Below are 24,531 nucleotides of genomic sequence, written 5' to 3'. Positions count from 1 at the left end.
GCTTGCTGGGGCCAAACTCCGCTGCGAGGAAGAGGAGGCGAGCGCAGGGGGCGGGAGGGGGCGCGGAGTTGGGGGAGGGCGCGCAGAGAGGGAGCGGGAGGGAGCCCTCGGAGGGAGTCGGGGAAGGAAGACCTGCATAGCTACAGCCAATCAGGACGGCTTATGGGGCTCTTAAAGAGGAAGGCGCCCTCCTGGCCTCCGCTGCCCCGGGCTGCCATGAGCGCGACGGACGGGCGCGCGGGGCAGGCGCTTGGCCCCTCCGCCCGAGGTTGGGGGCATGTGGCTCCCCCGCCAGGGAGCCTGCAGCGCGGCTCACGGCACTTTTGTCGTTTTTGTGTTCTTCTCCAGTTCCAAAAAATACCTTTCCCTTTTGAAAATACCTTTTTTTTTTTTTTTTTTTGAAGCCACAGTTCACTGGTGTTGGCGGATTTAAAATACTTGCCTGGGGTCGCAACACAGGTTAAGGCCATATCCGAGATAAGAATCAGAAGCGCACGCGTCTGCAGGTTCAACTGGCCCCTTGGGCCAGTGGAGGGATGGAGGCAGCTGCTCAACTTTTAACGGGCAGCCGCAACCAGACACACAGTAGGTGCTCAATTAGTGCCTTTTAGATGACACGTGATTTAGTAGCCACCAGTGCCCTGTCCACCGCGCAGCCCATCCGCGGCGGAGCTCTGCTTACGGGTAACTCTGGACTAATCAGCGCCCTTCCGGACTCCGCTGATGGAACAGTACCGTAAAGTCAGCACCGTTGTGAACGGGGCTTTAGAAAAATCACCCAGAACGTTCCAAGGAAAATTACCCCGTGAAAAACTTGTGTTTGTTCATTCCTCTCTCGCAGACAATTCAGAGCTGTTCAGAGGGAGCCCTAATTGCACAGAAATGCTGACGGGGTGAGCTGGTCGTGTTCTAAGCAGGTGAGACTGCACGTGTGGTAGCCGAAGAAAAAGCGCTCAGGACTGGAAATCAGGGGCTCTGAGTTCTAGTTCTGAGTCGTGTGACCCGTCTTGGCTTTCCAGACACAAATTTTCTTACCCGGGAAACAGAACTAATGTTTACTCTTTCTTCCAGCTTGCAATTCTATGAATGTGAGTTTGAGGAGTACCATTATGTTGACAAATAAGGCTGATTTTTGGGTTACCCATTCTTTCCAAGATTCCAGGAGAGGGGGAAAAATTACAAAGAACTGGCTGCATGAAAGGGCCATACAAGAGCATCTTACTGTTAGCAGACCTGAAACAGTCCAATCAGCCAGGTTACAATAACGTCTGATTTATGGGGCGCCTGGGTGGCTCAGTCGGTTGAGCGTCAGACTTTGGCTCAGGTCATGATCTCATCAAGGTTGATGAGTTCGAGCCCCACGTTGGGCTCTGTGCTGACAGCTCAGAGCCTTGAGCCTGCTTTGGATCTGTGTCTCCTTCTCTCTGCCCCTCCCCGCTCACGCTCTGTCTCTCTCTCAAAAATAAACATTAAAAAAATACCATCTGGGGGCGCCTGGGTGGCGCAGTCGGTTAAGCGTCCGACTTCAGCCAGGTCACGATCTCGCAGTCCGTGAGTTCGAGCCCCGCGTCGGGCTCTGGGCTGATGGCTCAGAGCCTGGAGCCTGTTTCCGATTCTGTGTCTCCCTCTCTCTCTGACCCTCCCCCGTTCATGCTCTGTCTCTCTCTGTCCCAAAAATAAATAAACGTTGAAAAAAAAATTAAAAAAAAAATACCATCTGATTTAAAACTGTATGTGGCAGTGGAATTGGGGCCCCTGAGGGGTGTTATGGTGGCGCTTCAGATGGAGCTGATACTTTAGAATGAAAGGAAATTAGCCTGGACACTGGATAAATGTTGACATTATATAATGACTAGTGAGACAATAGAACATGAAACTAGAGGGTATAGACCTCATTATTCCTCTCAACCTGGGCTTTTTTTTTTTATTAAAAAAAATTTTTTTTAACGTTTATTTATTTTTGAGACAGAGAGAGACAGAGCATGAACGGGGGAGGGTCAGAGAGAGGGAGACACAGAATCTGAAACAGGCTCCAGGCTCTGAGGTGTCACCACAGAGCCCAACGCGGGGCTTGAACTCATGGACCGCGAGATCATGACCTGAGCTGAAGTTGGCCGCTTAACCGACTGAGCCACCCAGGTGCCCCCAACCTGGGCTTTATAATGAACCACTTTTCTTCACATGTGCCTGCTCCTCCCCATTCCCATTAGACCCATATACTCCCTGCAGGTCTCTAATTCAGACTGTCCTTTCTCTCAGGGATGGACTAGTTGCTTGCCCAAAAATCTCTGGGTTATTGTAATGACTCACCCCACACACGCTCTGACCATTCGATCATTTGTGTGGGATTTATTGGGCACCTGCTACGTGCTGGGACTAGTGGACACTGGGGATACAAGGATGAATAAGCTGTCCCTGCTCTAAAGGAGCTCCTCATCTAGGGGGGAAGACAGAGCAAACAAATGTAACCTCTTGGCTATGACCTTCAAAGGGCAGGAAGATCCAGCCCATTATCTGGAAAAAAAGTTATTTTATATCAAGCATACACAACAAGAGTCTGGGGGGGGGGGGGGGGTAGGCAGCAAAACAGTTATTTACTTAACCCCTGGGTACATTATCTGTTAGATAAGCTACTCTATCTTGAATCTGTCTTGAATGAACATCTTCCTCTCTTCCCTCCAAAGGTTTAGCCTGGGTTGGGCCACTCCTTTCAGCAGGTTGGACTCAGGATGGAGAAGGGAATGTTTGTATGTGTTGGGGGGAGGGGCAAGTGCCCATGAGGTCTTTCAGACCTCAGAAGGATGACTGAAGAAAAATGGTTCTTCCCTATCTAATTTCAGAGTGAAACCTCTACAGATATAAGATATACTCTTGCTAATAACAACTTTCCCCTGTAGCATATTATGCTATCAGGGCTAGTGTCTCTTTTCTTAGCTTCTGGTCAAGACCCCAGACATGGATGAGTGTTCATTTCATCCCTTAATGGGGGCAAATGGGATAGTAACCTTTATCCTGTCAAACAAATAATTACCAAAAAGTGTGGTAAGAGCCCTAATAGTGGTATATATATAAGGCAAAGCGGAGGTACAAAGGAAAGAAGAGGTAGGGGGAGAGGAGAAAGGGTGGTATCTTGAGTAAGGATTTTTTTTAACTTGGATTTTTAAAGTCTTTTTTTTTTAATTGTGGTCAAATATGCATAAATCCCAGCATTTTTAAATGTTCAGTTCAGTAGTGTTAAATATATAATAAAATAAATATATACATCTCTAGACCTTTTTCAACTTTGCAAAACTGGAAGTCTATGCACATGAAAACAATTCCCCATTTCTCCCTCTCCCTAGCCCAGCAATCATCATTGGATTTTGTGTTTCTGTAAGTTTGACTACTCTAGATACCTCACATAAGTGGAATCATATAGTGTTTGACTTTTTGTGTGACTGGCTTATTTCCCTTAGCACCATGTCTTTAAGGTTCATCCATGTTGTAAAATGTGTCAGAATTCCCTTCCTTTTCAAGGCCAGATAATATCCCATTGTATGTATTTACCACATTTTGCTTATCCATTCGTCTATGATGGGCACTTGGGGTTGCTTCCACCTTTTGGCTCTTGTGAATAATGCTACTACGAACATAGGTGTGCAACTATCTCTTTGAAACTCTGCTTTCAATGCTTTTGGATCTATATCCAGAAGTAGTATTGGTGGATTTAATGGTAATTTTATTTTCAATTTTGGGGGGGAACTCCATACTGTTTCCCATAACAGCAGCACCATTTACATTCCCACCAACAATGTGCAAGAGTTTTCATTTCTCACATCCTCACTGATGCTTGTCATTTTTGTTGGGTTTCCTTTGTTTTTTGGATTTTTTTTTTTTTTTAGATTACAGCCATTATTCTAATGGATTTGAGCTGACATATCATTGTAGTTTTGATTTGCATTTCCCTAATAGTGATGTTGAGCATCTTTTCATGGGCTTGTTGGCCATTTGTATGGCATCTTTGGAGAAACGTCTATTCTACTCCTTTGCCCATTTTTTAATCAGGTTTTTTGTTGTCGTTCAGTTACGGGAGTTCTTTTTACACTCTGGATATTAACCCCTTATTAGATAAATGGTTTGGAAATATTTTCTCCCATTCCATAGGTTGCCTTTTCACTGTCGATTGTGTCCTTTGATGCACAGAAGTTTTAAATTTTGATGTAGTCCAATGAGCCATTTTTACTTTTGTTACCTGTGCTCTTGGTATCGTATCTAAGAAATCATTGCCAAATCCAATGTCATGAAGCTTTGCCCCTGTTTTCTTCAGACTTTTTTAGTTACTTCATACATTTAGGTCTTTGATCCATTTGGAGTTAATTTTTGTATCTAGTATAAGATAAGGGTTCAACTTCATTCTTTTGCATGTAGATATTCAGTTTTCTAAACACCGTGTGTTAAAGGGACTCTCCTTTTCTTTCCCTGAATGGTCTTGGCACCCTTACGGAAGAACATTTGACCATACACTTGAGGGTTTATTTCTGGACTCTATTCTATTCCACTGGTCTGCATGTGTGTCTTTATGCCAGTACCACATTGTTTTGATTACTGTAGCTTTATAATACATTTTGAAATCAAGAAGCATAAAACTGCCAACTTTTTTCTTCTGTTTCAAGATTCTTTTGGACATTTTGGATCTGTTAAGATTCCATATAAATTTAGGATGGACTTTTCTATTTCTGCAAAAAATTCCACTGGGATTTTCAACGTTTATTTATTTTTGGGACAGAGAGAGACAGAGCATGAACGAGAGAGAGAGGGAGACACAGAATCAGAAACAGGCTCCAGGCTCTGAGCCATCAGCCCAGAGCCCGACGCGGGGCTCGAACTCACGGACCGTGAGATCGTGACCTGGCTGAAGTCAGACGCTTAACCGACTGCGCCACCCAGGCGCCCCTCCACTGGGATTTTGATAGAGATTGCAATATATCTGAAGATCACTTTGGTTAGTATTGACGCCTTAACAGTATTAAGTCTCTAATCCAAAAACTTGAGATCTCTTTCTATGTGTCTTCTTTAATTTCTCTCAGCAACATTTTGTAGTTTTCAGTGTATAAGTCTTTTGCCCCCTTAGTTAAATTTGCCAAGGAAGGATCTTCAAGGAGTGCTCTCTAATAGAAATATAATATACACCACAAATTCCAGCCACATGTATAAATTTAAATTTTCTAGTAGCCACATTAAAAAAGTAGAAAAAATAAATTTTAGTAGTTTGTTTAACCCAATCTATCCAAAATATTACCTTTTCATTGTGTAGTCTATATAAAATTATTAAGACTTTTATACTTTTTCCCACACTGTACCTTCAAAATCCATTGTTTATTATTATGGCAGATGTTATTATAACATGTTAATTCGGGTTACCACATATCAAGTGCTTAATAGCCATGTGTGGCTCCTGGCTACCATCTCATAGAGCACAGTTTTGAAGGATAAGTAGTTCATCAGACAAATAAATGGCAGAGGACATTCCAGGTAGAGAAAATGGTGCAAGCGAAAGCTTTTGCATTTGGCATTTAGGGACGTGTCTGAAATATCTGAGGTGAAAGTAGGAAACCGTAGGAGATGAAGTTGAAATGCCATGCAGTGGGCAGCACATGAAGGTAGGTGGGTTTCATGAATGTCATGCCAAAAGAGCTATGTGGTAGGTGAGGGGAGACATGGGAAAGCTTTATGAAGCATAATAATGTGATCAAATTTGTATTATAGAAAGACCACTCTAGAAGAGGTGTGGAGAATGACGTGATTGGAGGCAGAGAGAGGTAGGGCTGAAGGCAAGGGGACCGGTTAGGGCACTGTTTTAAGAGTCTGGTCAAGTGATGATGAGGGTCTGAAGTAAGGCAAAGGCACAGATTCTGGAGAAGAGGTTATGGAGAGGAGGGATAAATCCAAAGAAACTAAAATGGAAGAACCAGCAGGCTTCATGCTTGATTGAACATGAAGGGGAGGAATAAAAAATACTGGATCCTTTTTGGCTCTCTGGATTTGGTATTCAAGTGAAAGACAGGGTCACTTATTGAGATATTAAATCTGTGCTTATATTTTTGTAAAATAATATACTTAATAATACTTAATACTTAATAATAATACCTACTTTATAGTATTCTTGTGGCAACTAAAGGTTAGAACAGAGCCTGGCAGGTAGTAAGGAATCCATAAATATTAATCATCATCATCACCATAATCATCCTAATCATTTTTTGAGATTTGGACTGAAAAAGCAGGAGCAAGTTAAAAAAAGAAAAAAAAGGTCCTGTGTTGTCAGACATCCAAATAGAATGTTCAGTAGGTTGTTGAATACATAGGCCTGGAGCCCAGCGAAGATGTAGGCTGGAGAGAACATCTTAGTCATAACTGAATAGAGTAAAATCTAGACGTGGAAGCAGTTGCCCTGGGAAGGTAGGAAGGATTCTGGGTAGAATTCTAGTGAAGTGCTATTCATGAGAATGGCAAAGACAAGGAAGCCTGTGGCATGGATTGAGAAGATGGAAGAGTTAGGAGAATCAGCAAAATGTGGGAGAGGATTCACAAAATTGCATGTTATAGAGAAGCTACTAAGGAGGGAGAATGAGGAGCCCACTGCATACAAAGGTCATGGCTGACCTGTGCCGAGGCCTTTTCAGCAAGTTATGGGAAAAGACCTTACACAGAAGTTTAAGAATGAGGAAGAGGAGACAAGCATAGCATATATATGGAAATCAATTTTTCAAGAAGCTTGAAGTGAAGGGTAAAGAAACGAAACTGAGTGTGTGTCTGAGTGTTCAGACAAGAGGGATTTGAGCACACTTATTGGCTAGCAGAAATATAATGAAAGGTCAAAGGTCAAAACCATGAGGAAGGGAATGCTTGATGGAGCTAGTTTCCTAGCATTGGGGAGGGGGTTAGGCAGGATGGGATGGAGTGATCAGATGGTTGAACTTTGAGCAGAGGGACAGCTTGTTCTTGGAGACTGAAAGGAAATGAGGATGAGGGCAGATAGAGCTTTTAGAGCCAGTAAAGTGAAGGAGGGTGCCATGACAGCCTGTTTCTTCTGAAGGGAAAGGTCAGATCATCTGCTGGGTAAGCAGAGTGGGAATTTGGTAGAGAGCTGCAGAAAGGTGATGAAGGCTTCCAAGAACTATTGAGCAGAATGAAAGAGGAAGCTGACCAAGAAATGCTTAAAAGATTGTTGAGCCAAATTAAGGGCCCAACCAAGAATGGATGCTCTAAGCTTAAAATGGCATCATGATGTCTGCACAGTAACGGTTACACAGCCTAACTCAGCAGTCTGATGGAATATCCCAATTGAAGTAGGGATGGGGATTTAAAAAAAATTTTTTTTTATGTTTATTTTTGAGAGAGAGAGTGGGGGGGGGAGGAGCAGAGTACTCCCCCCCCCCACCCCCAATGTGGGCTCAAACTCCAGAGTGAGATTATGATCTGAGCCCAAGTTGTACACTTAACCAATTGAACCACCCAGGTGCCCTAGGGGTGGGATAAGGACAGGAGAGTCAGGTAACTGAGGTGCTGGTGATAGAGAAGTTTGTATGGAGTCCAGGCTGGAGAAAGGAGAAGGAAATGTGATCAGAAGGAAGCTAAGAACTCATATATAGTAGAGAAATCAAAGGCACCAAGGTTTTGAAAACAGTTGAAGAGCCGATTTCTGTTGGGGGATGAGAATAAAGGGAGTAATGGGCACTGTGCTCCAAGAGTGGGATTTGGGACTTAAGACCTATAGTGGTAGAAGCGTTTCCACTGCTTTTCCAATGATCAGTTCCAAGGTGAGGCCACAGGATTATAGTGGAGGTGGCTGTCCCTGGGATGAGCAGGTCAAAGGTAGACTGATGCTGAGGAGGTTGAGGTTTACTGGACAGGACCTTCACAGGAGTTTGAAATCACACAGAGTGGTTGTCCAGATTTAGCTGAAGAAGATTGTGAGCTAGGTGCTCAGTGGTTTGGGTCACAGGGGGCTTCCTAAACAAGGACAAAGCACAGCTCTCAATTGTCAGTGAACGCTTCCAAGATTATGTGGGTATTTCATTATTTTTTAATCACCTAGAGAGATGGACTTGATGCAGTTATGAAACCTGCCTGACCTGGAAGCCAGGGTGTGTTTGAAGGTTCCAGACTGGGTGGGTTGGAGGGATTCAGGCCTTCAAAGAACAAATTCTAGCCACACCAGGCAACTGTGAAATAAAATCACAGTTTTATTTACCACGGTATCAGAGGTAATCATGCAAGGCAACTCCCTTGGCCTAAGGAAGGGATGCACCCTGCAGCTCTTGTGGAATTAAAGGAGGGGGGCGAGCTGCCTTTTGGATGAGAGGCATGGACAACAATTTCACATGTAAACAATCTTTGTGCACCTAGGGGTGAGGAAACCATTCCCAGGCTTTAGGTTAGAATAATTTCAGGGGAACATAAAGTTGGGAAGTTTGCCTCCAAGATGACCAGAAGAGTGGCTTTGAGATATAGCAACACCATGGGCTTAGTATAAAATTAGTCTTCTCAGCTTCCTCCAGTCACAGAAGGGTTGGCTTCCTCTTTTCTGTATTAAATGGATTGGAAATTTTTCTTATTGAGATTTTATAGCAGTGGATGAGGGGGGACCTGTTCCTAAAAAATGAATGATTCTATTGCTTTGGATATGAAGGGAATGAGGGGTTTTCTTTTAACAAAGCCCAGCCTTGTTGCTTAAGACCCTTCCCATATTTCCTGACCACTCTTAACAAAGTGCTACTGGGGCACCTGGGTGGCTCAGTCGGTTAAGTGTCCGACTTCGGCTCAGGTCGTGATCTCATGGTCTGGGAGTTCGAGCCCCACGTCGGGCTCTGTGCTGACAGCTCGGAGCCTGGAGCCTGCTTCGGACTCTGTGTCTCCCTCTCTCTCTGCCCCTCCCCTGCTCATGCTCTGTCTCTCTCTGTCTCAAAAATAAATAGAAACATTAAAAGATTAAAAAAAAAAAAAACCAACGAAGTGCTACCATTTGGCAGCAGGAACCTAGGCAGGGGAGATGGCTGGATTTGAAGGCCTTTACTTCCTAATTCTTAGAGAAGAGCATCTACTTAATGAGAAACTGGAGTACCGAAACCAACCCAAACCTGTCTCTTCTGTCGGTGATATACTGTCCTTTGCATCTTTCCAAGTTATCTTCAGTTGGAATGAAATTAACATTTTCATTCAACATCTATTTATTTGAGCCTCTTGTAGAAGCCAAGCATAAGTTCAGCTCCATGGACAGGAGTATATGGCTGTGCTCATGGAACTCAAGGTCCAGCCGGGCAGCCAGAAGGCAATCAAATCCTCACTATGAGAAGAATATACCACAAACTCTAACAAATGCTATGGAAGAATCACTAAGCATCTTTTAAGAGCCAGTGATGGCAAGTTAACATTTGTGAAAACCTACACCACACCCCGCTTTGACCAACATCTGGGTAAAACAAGGTGTACAAACCAAACCAAGCTCCTCCCCACTGTCTCTCTCTCCCTGCTCCCAAATCCCAGCTCTCTGAAATAAATGAACAATACTTATTATTGTGACAGAAGAAAGACAGTATTGAACCGTTTTCACCCACAACTCTTCCAGCTCTCCAGTTCCCCGCCCTGCCCCAATTTCTTTTAGGATAGTTATTTTGGTTTCCAAGGGCAGATAAACAAGCTCTTATTTATTTCTCAGTATTAGCTGCAGTTATTGTTTCTGTTTCAATGACCTCTTTCTCTCCCTGCTGTGTCAATTACCACAGGCTGCTCTTAAAAGGCAAAGGCCCCTGCTGTTCTTTAGTGGGGAGGGGGCATTTGTAAATAGAGTTCAGGAATGTCAAAAGGGTGACCCAGATTTTGCAGCACCAGAGAAAAAGCTAGTTCATTGTTGAGTATCTATGTAATCAAATGTGGCCTATTCTTGATGTGGGAAACAGGTGTCTAGAAAGGTTAATTTCATGGAAATATATATCATTACAGAGGGGAACTCACCCCTAAGGACCTCAATGCCAAGCAAATATATTTATCCCAAATCCTCAAATTAGAAACTGTTTTAACGCCTGCCCACTTATTTCCAACCAAGGAAAGCCTAGCATTGATTTTTCTCCAGATTACACATAAAATTAATTCTACAAAAGAAAGAAAGGTATCCAAATATAAATAGGCCTGAGTTGTTTGTCATTTTTCTTCAAAGCTTCGGTGCTTATCCTAATTTGTTTTCCATTCCTTTTGAAGATTTGTAGTTAATACACAAAGATGCTGTAGGAAAGGTAGGTGGATAACAGACTTCCAGGGCTGGGAAGTGAAATGAGAGTTTTCTTGTCCTACCCTCTCATTTTACAAACAGGGATTTGGAGGCAAAAAGCGGCAACATTTGACTGACAGTAAGTGGCGGAGAAGATGCCGAAATCCAGTTCCTGGACACTCGGGAGGTGCTCTTTTACACCGTCTCCCCGTGAAATTTTGCACTGGGACCACCCAGGGCTTCCCTCCAGTAGGTAAGGGATTGTTTTGGCCTACTCTTTCCCCCACTCTTCTCTAAATTGCACCCCTTCCTATGGGGAAACCATTCCATGGGCTTCTTGGTGGGGCTTACAAATCACTGTGTTCATACATAGGCACACTATGTGGGCCAGCAGATTCTAGTATCCTACTTCTCTGGGCACAGAACTCAGTTAGGGAGTGGGCACGAGACCCAAACAGAAGCAATTGGAGTTGTCTTTGTGAGCAGTATTTGGGTATTGTGAGAGGTTTCCTCTCCCCTTTGTATATCCCAAGCAGTGGAGGCGTATGCGGGTTTTGGGTTGCCAGGGGCCATCTTTCCCAGCACATAAAGAGAACCTGCCTAAAAAGAAGCCAACACATAATGCTCAGTAAGTTGATCCATTTATAATAACCACATGCCTCATTTGTGGGAAATGCCAGGTCTCTGTAGACTAAGAGGGAAAATAGCAAACTCAAAGAGCATAATGTGTTTTTGTTGTAGTAGCAGTTATTCTTACTTTGGGAAAACTGGTTTTGTGAAAGGAGCATGCTCACCAGGCTGAGATCTGGGTTTGAATACAGATTTTACTGCTTACTAGCTGCATCGGGCAACTGAACTAATAGCTTAGCTTCCTGGGCTGATGTGATGAGGACTGAGAGAGAGAGCTAAGTACCTCTTTCAGTGCCCAGCTCAAGGAAAGGTTAGGTCCCTTCAAGGTGTCCAAGCAGTACCTTCCAGCAGAAAACTCTTTGTGGACTTGATTTTTACCTGTTAAAACTGACTTGTTCTCTCCCAAAGATTCCTTCAAGCAAAAAAGGTGGTCAGGGAAGGTCATCGGTTATATGGAGATAGCTAGAGGGATAGGTAGTTACTTTTAGGTCACTTTTAGGAGATGGTTGCTTTCCCTCTTTACTACTGAAGCCTGTTTTTCATATTCAATTCCACCACGTACTCTAGTTCTCCTAGAGTAGCGAACTCCTTTATTGGACAAAGTACAAGAAGAAATGATGTCTCATAATTTTTTTTTTTAATAGTTAGGGTCGTTGATTTTTTTTATGTTTATTTTTTTGCAAGCGTGAGCAGGGGAGGAACAGAGAGGGGGACAGAGGATCTGAAGAGGGCTGTGTGCTGACAGGCTGACAGCAGCAAGCCTGCTGTGGGGCTCAAACTCACGAACCATGAGATCATGACCCGAGCCAAAGTTGGACACTTAACTGACTGAGCCACCCACGCCCCCCTGATTTCTCATCATTAGCCAACTCATACTTATTGGCTGCCTTAATGGTTCCCTTAAATTATATATTATACTCACTACTCTTTTACTTACCAGAAAAAAAGGTTTGAAACTTTCCTCTTCTAATCAAATTTGAATCCATTCTGTTCCTGTGATAGGCTCCCTCCTGGTTCATTTTACATCAACTACTGGAAACACATCTGTTTGGAAATGAAGTCTCTACTGAACTGCATGAAGCCATTTACAAATATTAATTACTGAAGTAAAGAAACCAAGTTAATAATGCTAAAATGCTGTGCTCTAGACCTGAGAAGTGTAAAAGCCTCTGAAGATATAAAAGAGAGAATTGTAGATGTTTGAGACACCAGTTTCATTAGAATTTACCTCACATAGGCTAAAGTCCAACAAGTCTTGTATCTTTTTGAAACAGAAGTGTTTCGGGGCTCCTGGGTGGTTCAGTCGGTTGGGCGTCTGACTCTTGATCTCAGCTCAGGTCATGATCTCTCGGTTTCGTGAGTTCAGGCCCCACGTTGGGCTCTGTTTTGACACTGTGGAGCCTGCCTGGGATTCTCTCTCTCCTCTCTCTGCTCCTTCCTCCCTTGTGCTGTGCCCGCCCCCCAAAGTAAGTAAACATTAAAAAAAAAAAAGGAATAGAAATATTTCCTCTATTTCATAAGGCTTCTGAAGCCATCTCCCCCTCCCCCCTCCCCGCTTGCACATTAACCCATTGATACATAAAAGGTGGTTTAGAAAGGTCATGGACCAGGAAATTATGAGACAGCAATAAAAGCGGGAACAGGCTTACCTGATGAACAATAACAATAGCCTTCTAAGTCTATGGAATATCAGCCAAAAATTGAATTCAAATTCTACAAGGAGTACAACTTCATTAAAATGAAGATCTTAGACATTATGGAGTAATGATGTTTGTACAAAGTCATTCTAGGTGTTTCAGACTAACAACATTAACATTGTTTGCTAAATAAATACTTTAGCAGATCTCTGGAAGCATGAATCCAGAATGCAAAGAACAGGTACCAGAGTTTTATCAAAGTCTAGTTCCCTTTGCTGGATTTTACTAGTTTTTTCTAGATCTACACCAACCACCTTAAAATCCACACATCCCATTCCTCCAAGAGGGGGTAAAAAGGCAAACAACTGGACAAAAAATGATACAATTTGACTTCAGTCAGGCTTAGATGCGCACTATGCAACCTGGTTCATAGTTCATAAATGACTGGTTCAGTTACGAAAGCACTGATGCTACAGAAATGTAGATGAAACAAGTAGTATACTGGGGAAAGTGGAAATACAGAGCTAATTTGATTGCTTTTTCTTTGTAATCTAGTTTGGTTGAAAGATTTGGGGTATTCATCCATAAGACCAAATAGTTAAGATTTTCTGTGCATACATGAAAAGATGCTCAACGTCACTCCTCATCAGGGAAATACAAATCAAAACCACACTGAGATACTACCTCACGTTGGTCAGACTGGCTACAATGAACAAATCAGGAGACTATAGTGCTAGAGGATGTGGAGAAATGGGAACCTTCTTGCACTGTTGGTGGAATGCAAACTGGGGCAGCTGCTCTGGAAAACAGTGTGGAGGTTCCTCAAAAAATTAAAAATAGACCTACCCTATGACCCAGCAATAGCACTACTAGGAACTTATCCAAGGGATACAGGAGTGCTGATGCATAGGGTCACTTGTACTCCAACGTGTATAGCAGCACTTTCAACAATAGCCAAATTATGGAAAGAGCCTAAATATCCATCAACTGACGAATGGATAAAAAAGATGTGGTTTATATATACAATGGAATACTACTTGGCAGTGAGAAAGAATGAAATCTGGCCATTTGTAGCAATGTGGATGGAACTGGAGTGTGTTATGCTAAGTGAAATAAAGTTAGGCAGAGAAAGACAGATACCATATGTTTTCACTCATGTGGATCCCGAGAAACTTAACAGAAGACCAGGGGGGAGGGGAAGGGGGAAAAAAAAGTTACAGAGAGGGAAGGAGATAAACCATAAGAGACTCTTAAATACTGAGAACAAATTGAGGGTTGATAGGGGGGCGGGGGAGAGGGGAAAATGAGTGATGGGCATTGAGGAGGGCACCTGTCAGGATGAGCACTGGGTGTTGTATGGAAACCAATTTGACAAGAAGTTATATTTAAAAAAAAAAAGATTTTCTGTGCATAGACAGTCCCTTTTACTCAGAGTAATTTGAGATGCTACTTGTGACATCTTTAGCACTTGATGAACACCCACAGATTTGTCAGGGTTCTATCTGGGAATGCTGCCATCACAGCAGGGGAACAACAAAATAAAGAGGGGAGCACACATACTTATGTACGCATGCATACACGGATGTGCACACGCTATTTGCTCAATCTTCATGACAGTTCCAAACGAAGTCTCCACCACAGCAGAAGAGTCAACAGTTGGCCTTGCAGTCGCTCTTAGGTGAACACAATTCTGGCTCAGGAGACAAGTGGTTATCAGTGTTAACCGGTCATCATCCCTCCCTTTACCTTTTAGGCAGGTGTTAATCAAGGTACATCTGGTTGCCCGGAACTCCATTGTATCTTTTTGTCCTCCAGAATACATAGGAGTTTTCTGAGTCCAGAGGAATATATATAGGCTCACTGGGCTCCCAACAGTCAAGCATAGAGCAAGGTGTTCCCAACTTTTCCCTGCTGCCACACTATTCAAATAAACAACTACCTCCATCAGCTATGTATGCCATTACATATAAAGATTCTCAAATGAGGCCTAAGAATACATCCACCCCACCAAGCACAAAGGGCCGTATGAAGAATGAAGAGCAGGTGCAATATTAAAAAGCACCTCCAGGGGCTCCTGGGTGGCTCAGTCGGTTGGGCCTCTGACTTTGGCTCAGGTCATGATCTCACAGCTTGTGAGTTCAGGCCCCCGCACTGGGCGCTGTGCTGACAGTTCACAGCCTGGAGCCTGCTTCAGATTCTGTACCTCCCTCTCTCTATGCCCCTCCACTCATGCTCTGTCTCTCTCCTTAAAAAATAAACAAACATTAAACAAACAAACAAAAAAAGCACCTCCCAAGGGTGCCTGGGTGGCTCAGTTGGCTAAGCTTCCGACTTCAACTCAGGTCATCTTAACAGTTTGTGAGTTCGAGCCCCGCGTCAGGCTCTGTGCTGACAGCTAGGAGCCTGGAACCTGTTCGGATTCTGTATCTCCCTCTCTCTCTTCCCTACCCCTGCTTGTGCTCTGTCTCTCAAAGATGAATAAACGTTTAAAAATTAAAAAAAAAAGGAAAGCACCTCCCAGAGGTCTGATATATCTCCTGGCCACACCCAGCTCCACCTACCAGTTTCCCTCACACCCCTTTCCTTGTTTTAAAAGTAAGTAGGTTCGGGGCGCCTGGGTGGCGCAGTCGGTTAAGCGTCCGACTTCAGCCAGGTCACGATCTCGCGGTCCGTGAGTTCGAGCCCCGCGTCAGGCTCTGGGCTGATGGCTCGGAGCCTGGAGCCTGTTTCCGATTCTGTGTCTCCCTCTCTCTGTGCCCCTCCCCCGTTCATGCTCTGTCTCTCTCTGTCCCAAAAATAAATAAAAACGTTGAAAAAAATAAAATAAAATAAAAGTTCTTGGTGCTTGAGGCCAGGCTGCTTTTCAAAAGTTTAAAATTAAGTAGGTTCAAAAAAATATAAAGCACACCAACAAAGGGGCAAAACTGAAGGAATTTGGGATTCAGGATGAATTGATTCATCACTATACACAAAATAATCTCAAGGGTACAGCTAGAACTTTCCCAAACTAAGTAACACATCCACCACATCATCGTGTAAGAGTAACTTTATACAGAGGTGCCTGAATCGTGCAGGAATACAGTGCAGTGTCACTGGAGTTGAAAATGTTAAAAACAGGCTCATTTACAAAATCAAGTTGAAGTTTTTTTCTCTACTTTTATAAAAAGAAAACTTTTTGAAGTTGTTCTGCTTTTCTTCAAGAAAACAAAGTGTGCTCTTTCCATAATCTAATATCTTCATACTTCACACAACGCAGTATTTTGGGTTCAGCTCTTCTTACCACCATCCATTTATGTGAAAATTCTCCAAGGTTATAAGCCACGTGAAAAAATGCCTCCACTGTGGGAAAAAAATTATCACAATGATGTATTGAGAAAGGAGAGATAATGGCTGCTCAGATGTCAGTGGCAAATAGTTTTTTACCCTCTACTTGTAAAATCTTTGGGGTTGGCCAGGACTCCACTGCCACGTACTTTTCTTTCTCTTTTGGGAATTTATTTTTTTCTAAAATGCTGCCAATGATGCTATTATCCTATCAGGGTAAATGTGCAGCCATAACACAAATTGTAATGTAAGGGCAATCGATGAAAAAAATTACTAGAAGCCAACCTGCTGTTCCGATGGAGTCTGGGACTGACACTGCAGTTGGGGACCAGGTCCAGAAGGTCAAGCTGTGATGTCAGTGAGTCACAGAACTGACTCAGTCTACTCAACTCCCAGGAGACTGAAGGGTAGGTGCCCCAGTATATCACCCTAGTCCTGAGGCTCCAATGCTCACACATACTATCAAGGTCCTCCTTTTTAGTTATAAAACTATTCTGAGCTAAACAATGAGTGGTTAATTTTTTTTTTTTAATTTTTTTTTTCAACGTTTATTTATTTTTGGGACAGAGAGAGACAGAGCATGAACGGGGGAGGGGCAGAGAGAGAGGGAGACACAGAATCAGAAACAGGCTCCAGGCTCTGAGCCATCAGCCCAGAGCCTGACGCGGGGCTCGAACTCCCGGACCGCGAGATCGTGACCTGGCTGAAGTCGGACGCTTAACCGACTGCGCCACCCAGGCGCCCCAAGTGGTTAATTTTTAAAAGAGGGGTTTAATTTGGCAAGTAGGGAATCCCAGCAAAAGAAAACGAGAGGTTCTTGCAAACTATTTCACTCAGGACATACAAAGCCTGATGAACTACTCTTACTGGAGCTACTCTTAATCCTTGAAACAGCAACTCTATCTCCATAGTAGTCACAGTATTTATTTTCTAGTTTTCCAATATACTTAGGTAAAATTACATAATGTAACAATGAAGAATTGTTAGTATTTAATTCTCAAGATTCTATGGGGACCATTATCTTTTATTAATCGCACTGTTCTTAAGACAAAATTATAATAAAATCACTTGACAGAAAAACTGGCTGATAAATGTTTTCCTTTGATTCAGGAGGCTGATAGAAATTAAAGTTTTCTTTCTAAACTTAAACCTCAGAATTCTGGGTGACTTTTAAAAAAATGGATGAACGAATTTCTAAATATAAAATGGAGATAATGCAATCTTAAAACTCAATACTGAAAACATTTATTAATAGAAGAAAGTCCAATGAATTCTACAGAATGAAAATGCTCAGTCTTTTCCAATAGATACTTAAAGCTAGTGATCCCACTTTTCATTAATATTTGCTAAAATCTATGTAACAGCTTCTAGATTTAGTTATTTGTTCAGGACTGGAATGAAGCCAAAGACACAAAAAAACAGGGATTAAACTAACCTGTGAGCAGCTGTTTAAAAAAAAAAAGACTACATACACATAAAATAGGATTACACACTTTAATCTGATTGACATGGAGGAAGTAGGGAGGATGTGAAAGAAATTTAGTTTTAGCTCTGCTTTATGCATAACCAGATGCTTCTTTCCCAAAAAGTATACTGAGGTTTTAAAAACCACATTTGATCAGAATACTTCAGGAAAACATACTAGTGTAATCCAGGAAATACACTATTTGCAGAATAGGAAAATCGTCATGGGCAATAAAAGATTAAAACAAAAGAAAGCACCTGGGTTCTGAGCAGTTCTAAGGTGAGTATATCTGCAGGAATAGTGTAAATGCTCTTGACTGGCTGCTATGGAAACATGCTAATGAGGATTGGTCCATATCTTAACATTTTTTAAAATATGCTTCTTTGGAAGAATGGCAATATGGGCTGGGAATAAAGATGTCCTTTCAGACACCCAGCTTATTGGCCTGGGTGAGAACGACTTTGAGAACTGGCATGAAAGCTGAGGTCTCACTGAAGTTGCTGGTGCTAACTATGTGGGTATGGATGGTCAATCCTTCTGAGTAGTTTCGAGTTTCAATGCTCCTCGCAATGTTGTGTAAACCATTGATGATCGTGGGTGAAAGCTGAAATAAAGGTAGAATCAAGAGAAAAAATTAAATTAAGGAAGAATTTCCCATAAACACTGATATTTAAAAGGAACTTAAAATAAATATTATAAAAAAGCAAATAAACCATTTAGCATTTCTAGAAATAGTTTCTTGGACCAAGCAACTCTTTAAGTTATAAAGTAGAACCATGACAAAATGATTTATGTAAGGAAACTATTATGAATTATGAACATGTATAAGCCAGGTTTTTGTTTTGTTTTGTTTTATAGAAATGAAGCCAGATTTTCCACCCCGAGCTGAAATGCTAACATCTTCCTCCACTTAAGAGCTTTACTTCTTCAATTATTTTAGATATAGCCTCATACCTTTTAAAAATTTTCCCATGTATATGAAGGAGTTTAAAAATTCTTAATCACTGTGTCTCAGAGTAAGGACCCTATTTATTCTCAAACCTTGTCTATAATAGAGACCTTGAACTTGTGGCCTACCTGCATGAGTAGGACAATCGTTCTTACCAGGTACTCAATTTATCAATTCTCAACGGCTTTTTGTAATCTTACCATCTCTTAAAACCATAAAATCTATAGTTTCTGTCCCCCATTATTTGGCCTACATGCCCATACTTTTGAGGGAAGAATTTATTTTTGATCAGTCCATGGACCACACCACTTCTACTGTTACATCAACTTCCTTTGGTTTGGTTCTTGTGAAATAAGTAATGGGACTGATGTGAGGGTAGGGAAGAGAATGCTGAAATGGAAACAATACAGGACATATATAATGAACGGAAGACCAGTTACCCCAGGGCCACTACAAGTCAGTCTGTATTTCTACTCTTTGTTACAAGAGGAGTTAAAACTATACCCCTGCCTGACAAACACATACTCTCTCTCTCCCCACTACCCTCCCATCCCCAATAAATGACATTTAAGACTCTAGCTAGAGAAAGCCCATTCTATAACTGTCACCACAATTTTATCCCCAAATACATTACATACGTGTGCTGGTGAAATGCTCATTTACTAGCTACTAAGAAAAAATGATTATCATAGATCCTTCTTTTTCCCACAAACTTACTGTCTGTTCCCTAAGTTTATCATATAGAAACTCCAAGCGTTTGCTGGCATCATCTAGCTTCCTCTTGGTTTGCTGCAGGAGAGGAAAAACAGATGATGTTATATTTGAACGTTAACTTTAATCCAAAGACTTTGCCTTAACTCATTTCACTAACCCTGACACTCATCATGCTGAACAGCTTCATTTAAAAAAAAAAATTTTTTTTAACATTTATTCATTTTTGAGAGACAGAGAGAGACAGAGAGCAAGCAGAGGAGGGTCAGAGAGAGAGGGAGACACAGAATCCCAAGCAGGCTCCAGGCTCTGAGCTGTTAGCACAGAGCCTGATGCGGGGCTCAAACTCACAAACTGTGAGATCATGACTTGAGCCAAAGTCACACGCTTAACCCACTGAGCCACTCAGGCGCCCAGCTTTATTTTATAAAGAAACAGAGGCAACTATGAACCAGAAACCTGAAAGACCATTACTGAAAGACAGAGTTCAGTAACCTATTAACGGGAGGGTCGGGGGAGAAAGGTAAAAGGATAAGGGGCTTCCTTCTGGAGTGCAAGATGTAGTAGTGGTGGATTTCACATGGACTGCAAGCTCATCTGACAAGGTGTGTGCACGTATAACTGCACTATTCACAAAAGCAGGAAGGGCCACCTGGAGGAGCAATGCATCATTGTACACCAGAAAAGAAGATCTAAGGACAGTTATTGTAAATTATGGGTGCTAGCAGGCTTACACAGAGGTGAACTGGAATCTTATTTTAACCTTTCTACTTTAATATTACTTGTACACTTAGTCCATTTGATAGTTAATTCTGCTTCTTTCTGAGCTGTTAGAACGCCAAGAAAAAAAGAAAATTATCTTCTGGTGGCTTAAGATTACTAACACGGAAGTAGTAAAATGAGTTCTTAAATTAAGGAGTCTTCCTACCTCCCAATCCACATACTAGAAGTCCAGTGAAAGAAAACTATTCTAAAACTAAAATTACCGGCTTCAATTACAATGTGATTAACTTAATGACCTACATTATGCAGTAACCTTAGAGGTGACACTGGTCTTCAATATTTATTTATTTATTTATTTATTTATTTATTTATTTATAATTTTTTTTTTAACATTTATTTATTTTTGAGACAGAGAGAGACAGAGCATGAACAGGGGAGGGGCAGAGAAAGAGGGAGACACAGAATCTGAAACAGGCTCCAGGCTCTCAGCGGTCAGCACAGAGCCCCACGCGGGGCTCGAACTCACGGACCACGAGATCGTGACCTGAGCCGAAGTCGGACGCTTAACCGACTGAGCCACCCAGGCGCCCCTTCAATATTTATTGAGTGCCTATTATTTGCCATGCTTATGTCTCATGGAGCTCGGATTCTATTGGGTGGGAAAAAGATACTAAATAAATAATATGTTGTACATGAGATGGTGATGAGTGCCAGGAAGGAAAGCTAACAGTGTGAAGGGCTAGAAGCGCTGGAGTGCGGGCGGTAAAGAAAGGTTGGAAAGCTACTGGGACACGGGAGCAGAAGCCTGGAGCAAGTGTGCAGTAAGCAATGCAGCCACGTGGGGGCAGCATTCCAGGCAGAGGAGTGCTGACGCGCGCTGGGTATGCTGCAGGACAGTGTCAGTGTCACAAGAAGAGTAAGGAAAAGCTCGGAGCTTTTCCCCATCGTGTATAATGTTAGTGGTGGGTTTTTCATACATGGCCTTTATTATGTTGAGGTACGTTCCCTCTACATCTACTTTGTTGAGGGTTTTTATCATGAATGGATTTTGTACTTTGTCAAATGCTTTTTCTGCATCTACTAAAATGATCAGATGGTTCTTATCCTTTCTCTTGTGGATGTGATGCATCACATCAATTGATCTGTGAATATTCACGTTACTGCATGTCATCCTCAGGCAGGGGCCATGCTGATCTTCTCTGTACTGGTCCAATTTTAGTATCTATGCTGCCGAAGCGAGCAAAGATTTATCTATGAATACTGAACCACCTTGCATGCTAGGAATAAATTCCACTTGATTGTGCTGAATAATTTTTTTAATGTATTAAAATCCCAACAGCATTTTTCACAGAACTAAAATGAATAATCCTAAAGTTTATATGGAACCACAAAAGACCCCAAATAGACAAAGCAATCTTGAAAAACAAAAGCAAAGCTGAAAGTATCACAATTCTGAGCAAAGCTGTAGTATGGTACTGGCACAAAAACAGACACATAGATCAATGGAACAGAAGAGAAAACCCAGAAATAAACCCACAATTGTATGGCCAATCCATCTTCGACCAAGGAGGCAAGAATATGCAACCGGAAAAAGATGGTCTCTTCAACAAATAGTGTTGGGAAAACTGTAGGGCAACATACAAAAGAATGAAACTGGACCACTTTCTTTTTTTTTTATTTTTAAAATTTTTTTTTCCAACGTTTTTATTTATTTTTGGGACAGAGAGAGACAGAGCATGAACGGGGGAGGGGCAGAGAGAGAGGGAGACACAGAATCGGAAACAGGCTCCAGGCTCTGCGCCATCAGCCCAGAGCCCGACGCGGGGCTCGAACTCACGGACCGCGAGATCGTGACCTGGCTGAAGTCGGACGCTTAACCGACTGCGCCACCCAGGCGCCCCGAAACTGGACCACTTTCTTACACCATACACAAAAATAAACTCAAAATGAATTAATTAAAGACCTAAATGTGAAACCCCAAGCTATAAAAGTCCTAAAGAGCATAGGCAGTAATTTATCTGACATCAGCCATAACATTTCTCTAGATATGTCTCCTGAAGCACAGGAAACAAAAGCAAAAATGAACTGTTGGGATTACATCAAAATAAAAAGCTTTTGCACAGTGAAGGAAACGTTCAACAGTTAAAACTAAAATGCAACATACTGAATGGGAAAAGATATTTGCAAATAACCTATCTGATAAAGGGTTAGTATTCAAAATCAATAAAGAATTGATACAAACCCCAAAAACAAATAATCCAATTAAAAAATGGGCAGAAAACATGAACAGACATTTCTCCAAAGAAGGCACACAGATGGCCAACAGACACATGAAAAGATGCTCACCACCACTCATCACCAGGAAAATGCAAATCAAAACCACAATGACATATCACCTCATACCTATCAGAAAGGCTAAAATAAAAAACACAAGAAACAACATAGTGTTGGTAAGGATGTAGGAAAAAAGGAACCTTCTTGCACTGTTAGTGGGAATGTAAACTGGTGCAGCACCTGTGGAAAACAGTATGAACGGTCCTCAAAGTTAAAAATAGAACTACCCTACAATCCAGTAATTGCACTAGTGGGTATTTACCCCCAAAATACAAAAACACTAACTCAAAGGGATACATGCATCCCTATGTTTATTGCAGCATTATTTATAATACCCAAATTATGGAAGCAACCCAAGTGTCCATCAATAGATGAATGGATAAAGAAGGGGTGGTATGTACATGTATATAGACATACACACACATACACAACGGAGTATTACTCAGTAATAAAAAGAATGAAATCTTTGCTATTTCCAATAACATGGATAGAGCTAGAGGGTGTTATGCTAAGTGAAATACGTCAGTCAGAGAAAGACAAATATCATATATTTCACTCAGATGTGAAATTTAAGAAACAAAACAAACTAGGGGCGCCTGGGTGGCTCAGTCGGTTAAGCGTCCAACTTTGGCTCAAGTCATGATCTCACAGCTCGTAAATTCAAACCCCGTATCAGGCTCTGTGCTCACAGCTCAGAACCTAGGGCCTGCTTCAGATTCTGGGTCACTGTCTCTCTCTGCCCCTCCCCTTCTTGCACTCTCTCTCTCTCTCTCAAAAATAAACACACAAAAAAAAGAAAAAAAAAAAAACAGAACAAACTACCAAAGGGGGGAAAAAAAGCGAGACAAACCAAGAAACAGACTCTTCACTATAGAGAACAAACTAATGATACCAGAGGGGAGACGGGTGGGGGGATGGGTGAAATACGTGATGGGGATTAAAGAGTACACTTATCATGAGCATTGAAAAATGTATAGAATTGTTGAATCACTATATGGTACACCTGAAACTAATTAAAAGAAAAAAAATAAAGAAGAGGGCAGAGGAAGAGATGAAGCTATTAAGGATAACATTAGAAACTAAGTCATGTGGCAAAATTGTTCTCTGTTGTATGAACATAACTAAAGTGAAAATAGGAATACAACTATACTGTAAAAATGATTCCAGCTATTTGTGAGGAGGGGGACCTCTTACAGTCCCTGCTCAAAGCTAGTATCATCTAGCTACCAGTAGGATCCCTGCCCCAATGTGGCGGAGTCACCTGGATGGGATAGCATATTAGGGCCTCTCCCCTAACTAGGTACAGGAATTATAGAAACAGTTTGTCTTTTGTAGTTCTCATCTGGCCCAGGCCTCCTGTGGACCCAGAACGAAGATAAGATGTTGACCTAGAGGAGTTTAAAGTCAACAAAAATTTATTGAGTTGGGCTGGGTACCATGTGCCTTCTCAACCTCTCTATACTGATTCAAGCCTGAAGGAGGGCTGGAGTCTTCCTTCATTTTTAGTTTTGAATGACTGTGTCCTATTTAGAGGTATGCACAGGGGACAACGTATACTAGGCCATCTGCTTCATCTGCTCTCTGTTCCTAGCTCAGTCTTTCCATCACTTCCAGAATGCTAGGCATGAAGATTTATGATAACCTTTCCTTGCTTCTGCTTTCCTGACACTTTTAGTACAGGAAACTGCCTTCCAAAAGACCAGAAGAAAGTTGCACATATTAATACTCAATGTTTGATGAAACAACAAATTCCAGGAGCTGTTTTTCAAGCAGACAAGTGGCCAGTGGCTAAATAAATATATTCAATGTTTGCTGCCAGAAACTGAGATTTCATCTAAAACAAGAGAGCTTTGTGGAACTTTTGTTGTTGCCAATACACAGGCATCCTCTAGGTAAACTAAGTAAAATCAGTTGCTTTAACTATGAATATGACTCTAGTATCGAAAACAACTATTTTTAAGATCTTTGCAAAGTTACATATAAGATTATCTACCTACTTTTAAAAGCTTTGAGTAAGCTCAGAAAGAAATCTCTAACCTGAATTTTTTATATACCACCATTCTGTTCTATTTATGTGCCAAACATGAGGTCTATTGATGAAAGGCAATGCGGCACAGTGGTTGAGAGCATAAATTCTGGAGCCAGACTGGGTTTGAATTCTGGCTCTGACCTTGGGTGTTACTTAACTGCTTTTTGTCTTAACTTAGTCATCTGTAAAATACAGCTGACAGATCTACCTACCCTGGGGTTGTTGTAAGGATTAAATAAATTTATATATAAAAGAAATTAATTATATTTTTATATGTAAAGCAAAGTACACAAGTGCTAATTTTATTACTATTGTACAAACTTTTGCAGTATATTGTAGGACTTCATACAATTACAGAAGAGCTTTATAAATGATTATTAAAAAAATTTTTTTTAATGTTTATTTTTTTTAAGAGAGAGATACAGAGCATGAGTGGGGGAGGGGCGGGGGGGAGAGGGGGAGGGAGAGAGAGAGAGAGAGAGAGAG

The 24,531-nt window shown here is 41.8% G+C and overlaps 1 protein-coding gene, 1 long non-coding RNA gene and 1 other non-coding gene across 23 annotated transcripts in view; 1 reads left to right on the top strand and 2 right to left on the bottom strand.

Moving 5' to 3' along the window:
- Positions 1 to 18,541, top strand: LOC121033500 (uncharacterized). Its single transcript, XR_005791944.1, has 3 exons — positions 1 to 917; positions 10,346 to 10,496; positions 18,158 to 18,541. It is a non-coding gene; the product is annotated as an uncharacterized LOC121033500 (long non-coding RNA).
- Positions 17,315 to 24,531, bottom strand: part of SEC31A (SEC31 homolog A, COPII component) — a 73,535-nt gene continuing 66,318 nt past the window's right edge. For all 21 annotated transcript variants that reach the window (XM_040479798.1, XM_040479838.1, XM_040479761.1 and 18 more), the window contains 2 exons: positions 18,966 to 19,037; positions 17,315 to 17,903 (listed from right to left, as the gene is read on the bottom strand). In XM_040479798.1, coding sequence (XP_040335732.1) covers positions 17,724 to 17,903; positions 18,966 to 19,037 — 252 coding nt within the window. In that variant the 3' untranslated portion in view covers positions 17,315 to 17,723. The remainder of the gene's footprint in view (positions 17,904 to 18,965; positions 19,038 to 24,531) is intronic.
- Positions 20,819 to 20,925, bottom strand: LOC121040222 (U6 spliceosomal RNA). Its single transcript, XR_005795192.1, has one exon. It is a non-coding gene; the product is annotated as a U6 spliceosomal RNA (small nuclear RNA).

This window comes from Herpailurus yagouaroundi, unplaced genomic scaffold, assembly GCF_014898765.1.
Source record: "Herpailurus yagouaroundi ecotype Mexico unplaced genomic scaffold, PumYag 28, whole genome shotgun sequence".
NCBI lineage: Eukaryota > Metazoa > Chordata > Mammalia > Carnivora > Felidae > Herpailurus > Herpailurus yagouaroundi.
This window is presented reverse-complemented; position numbering and strand designations above follow the sequence as displayed.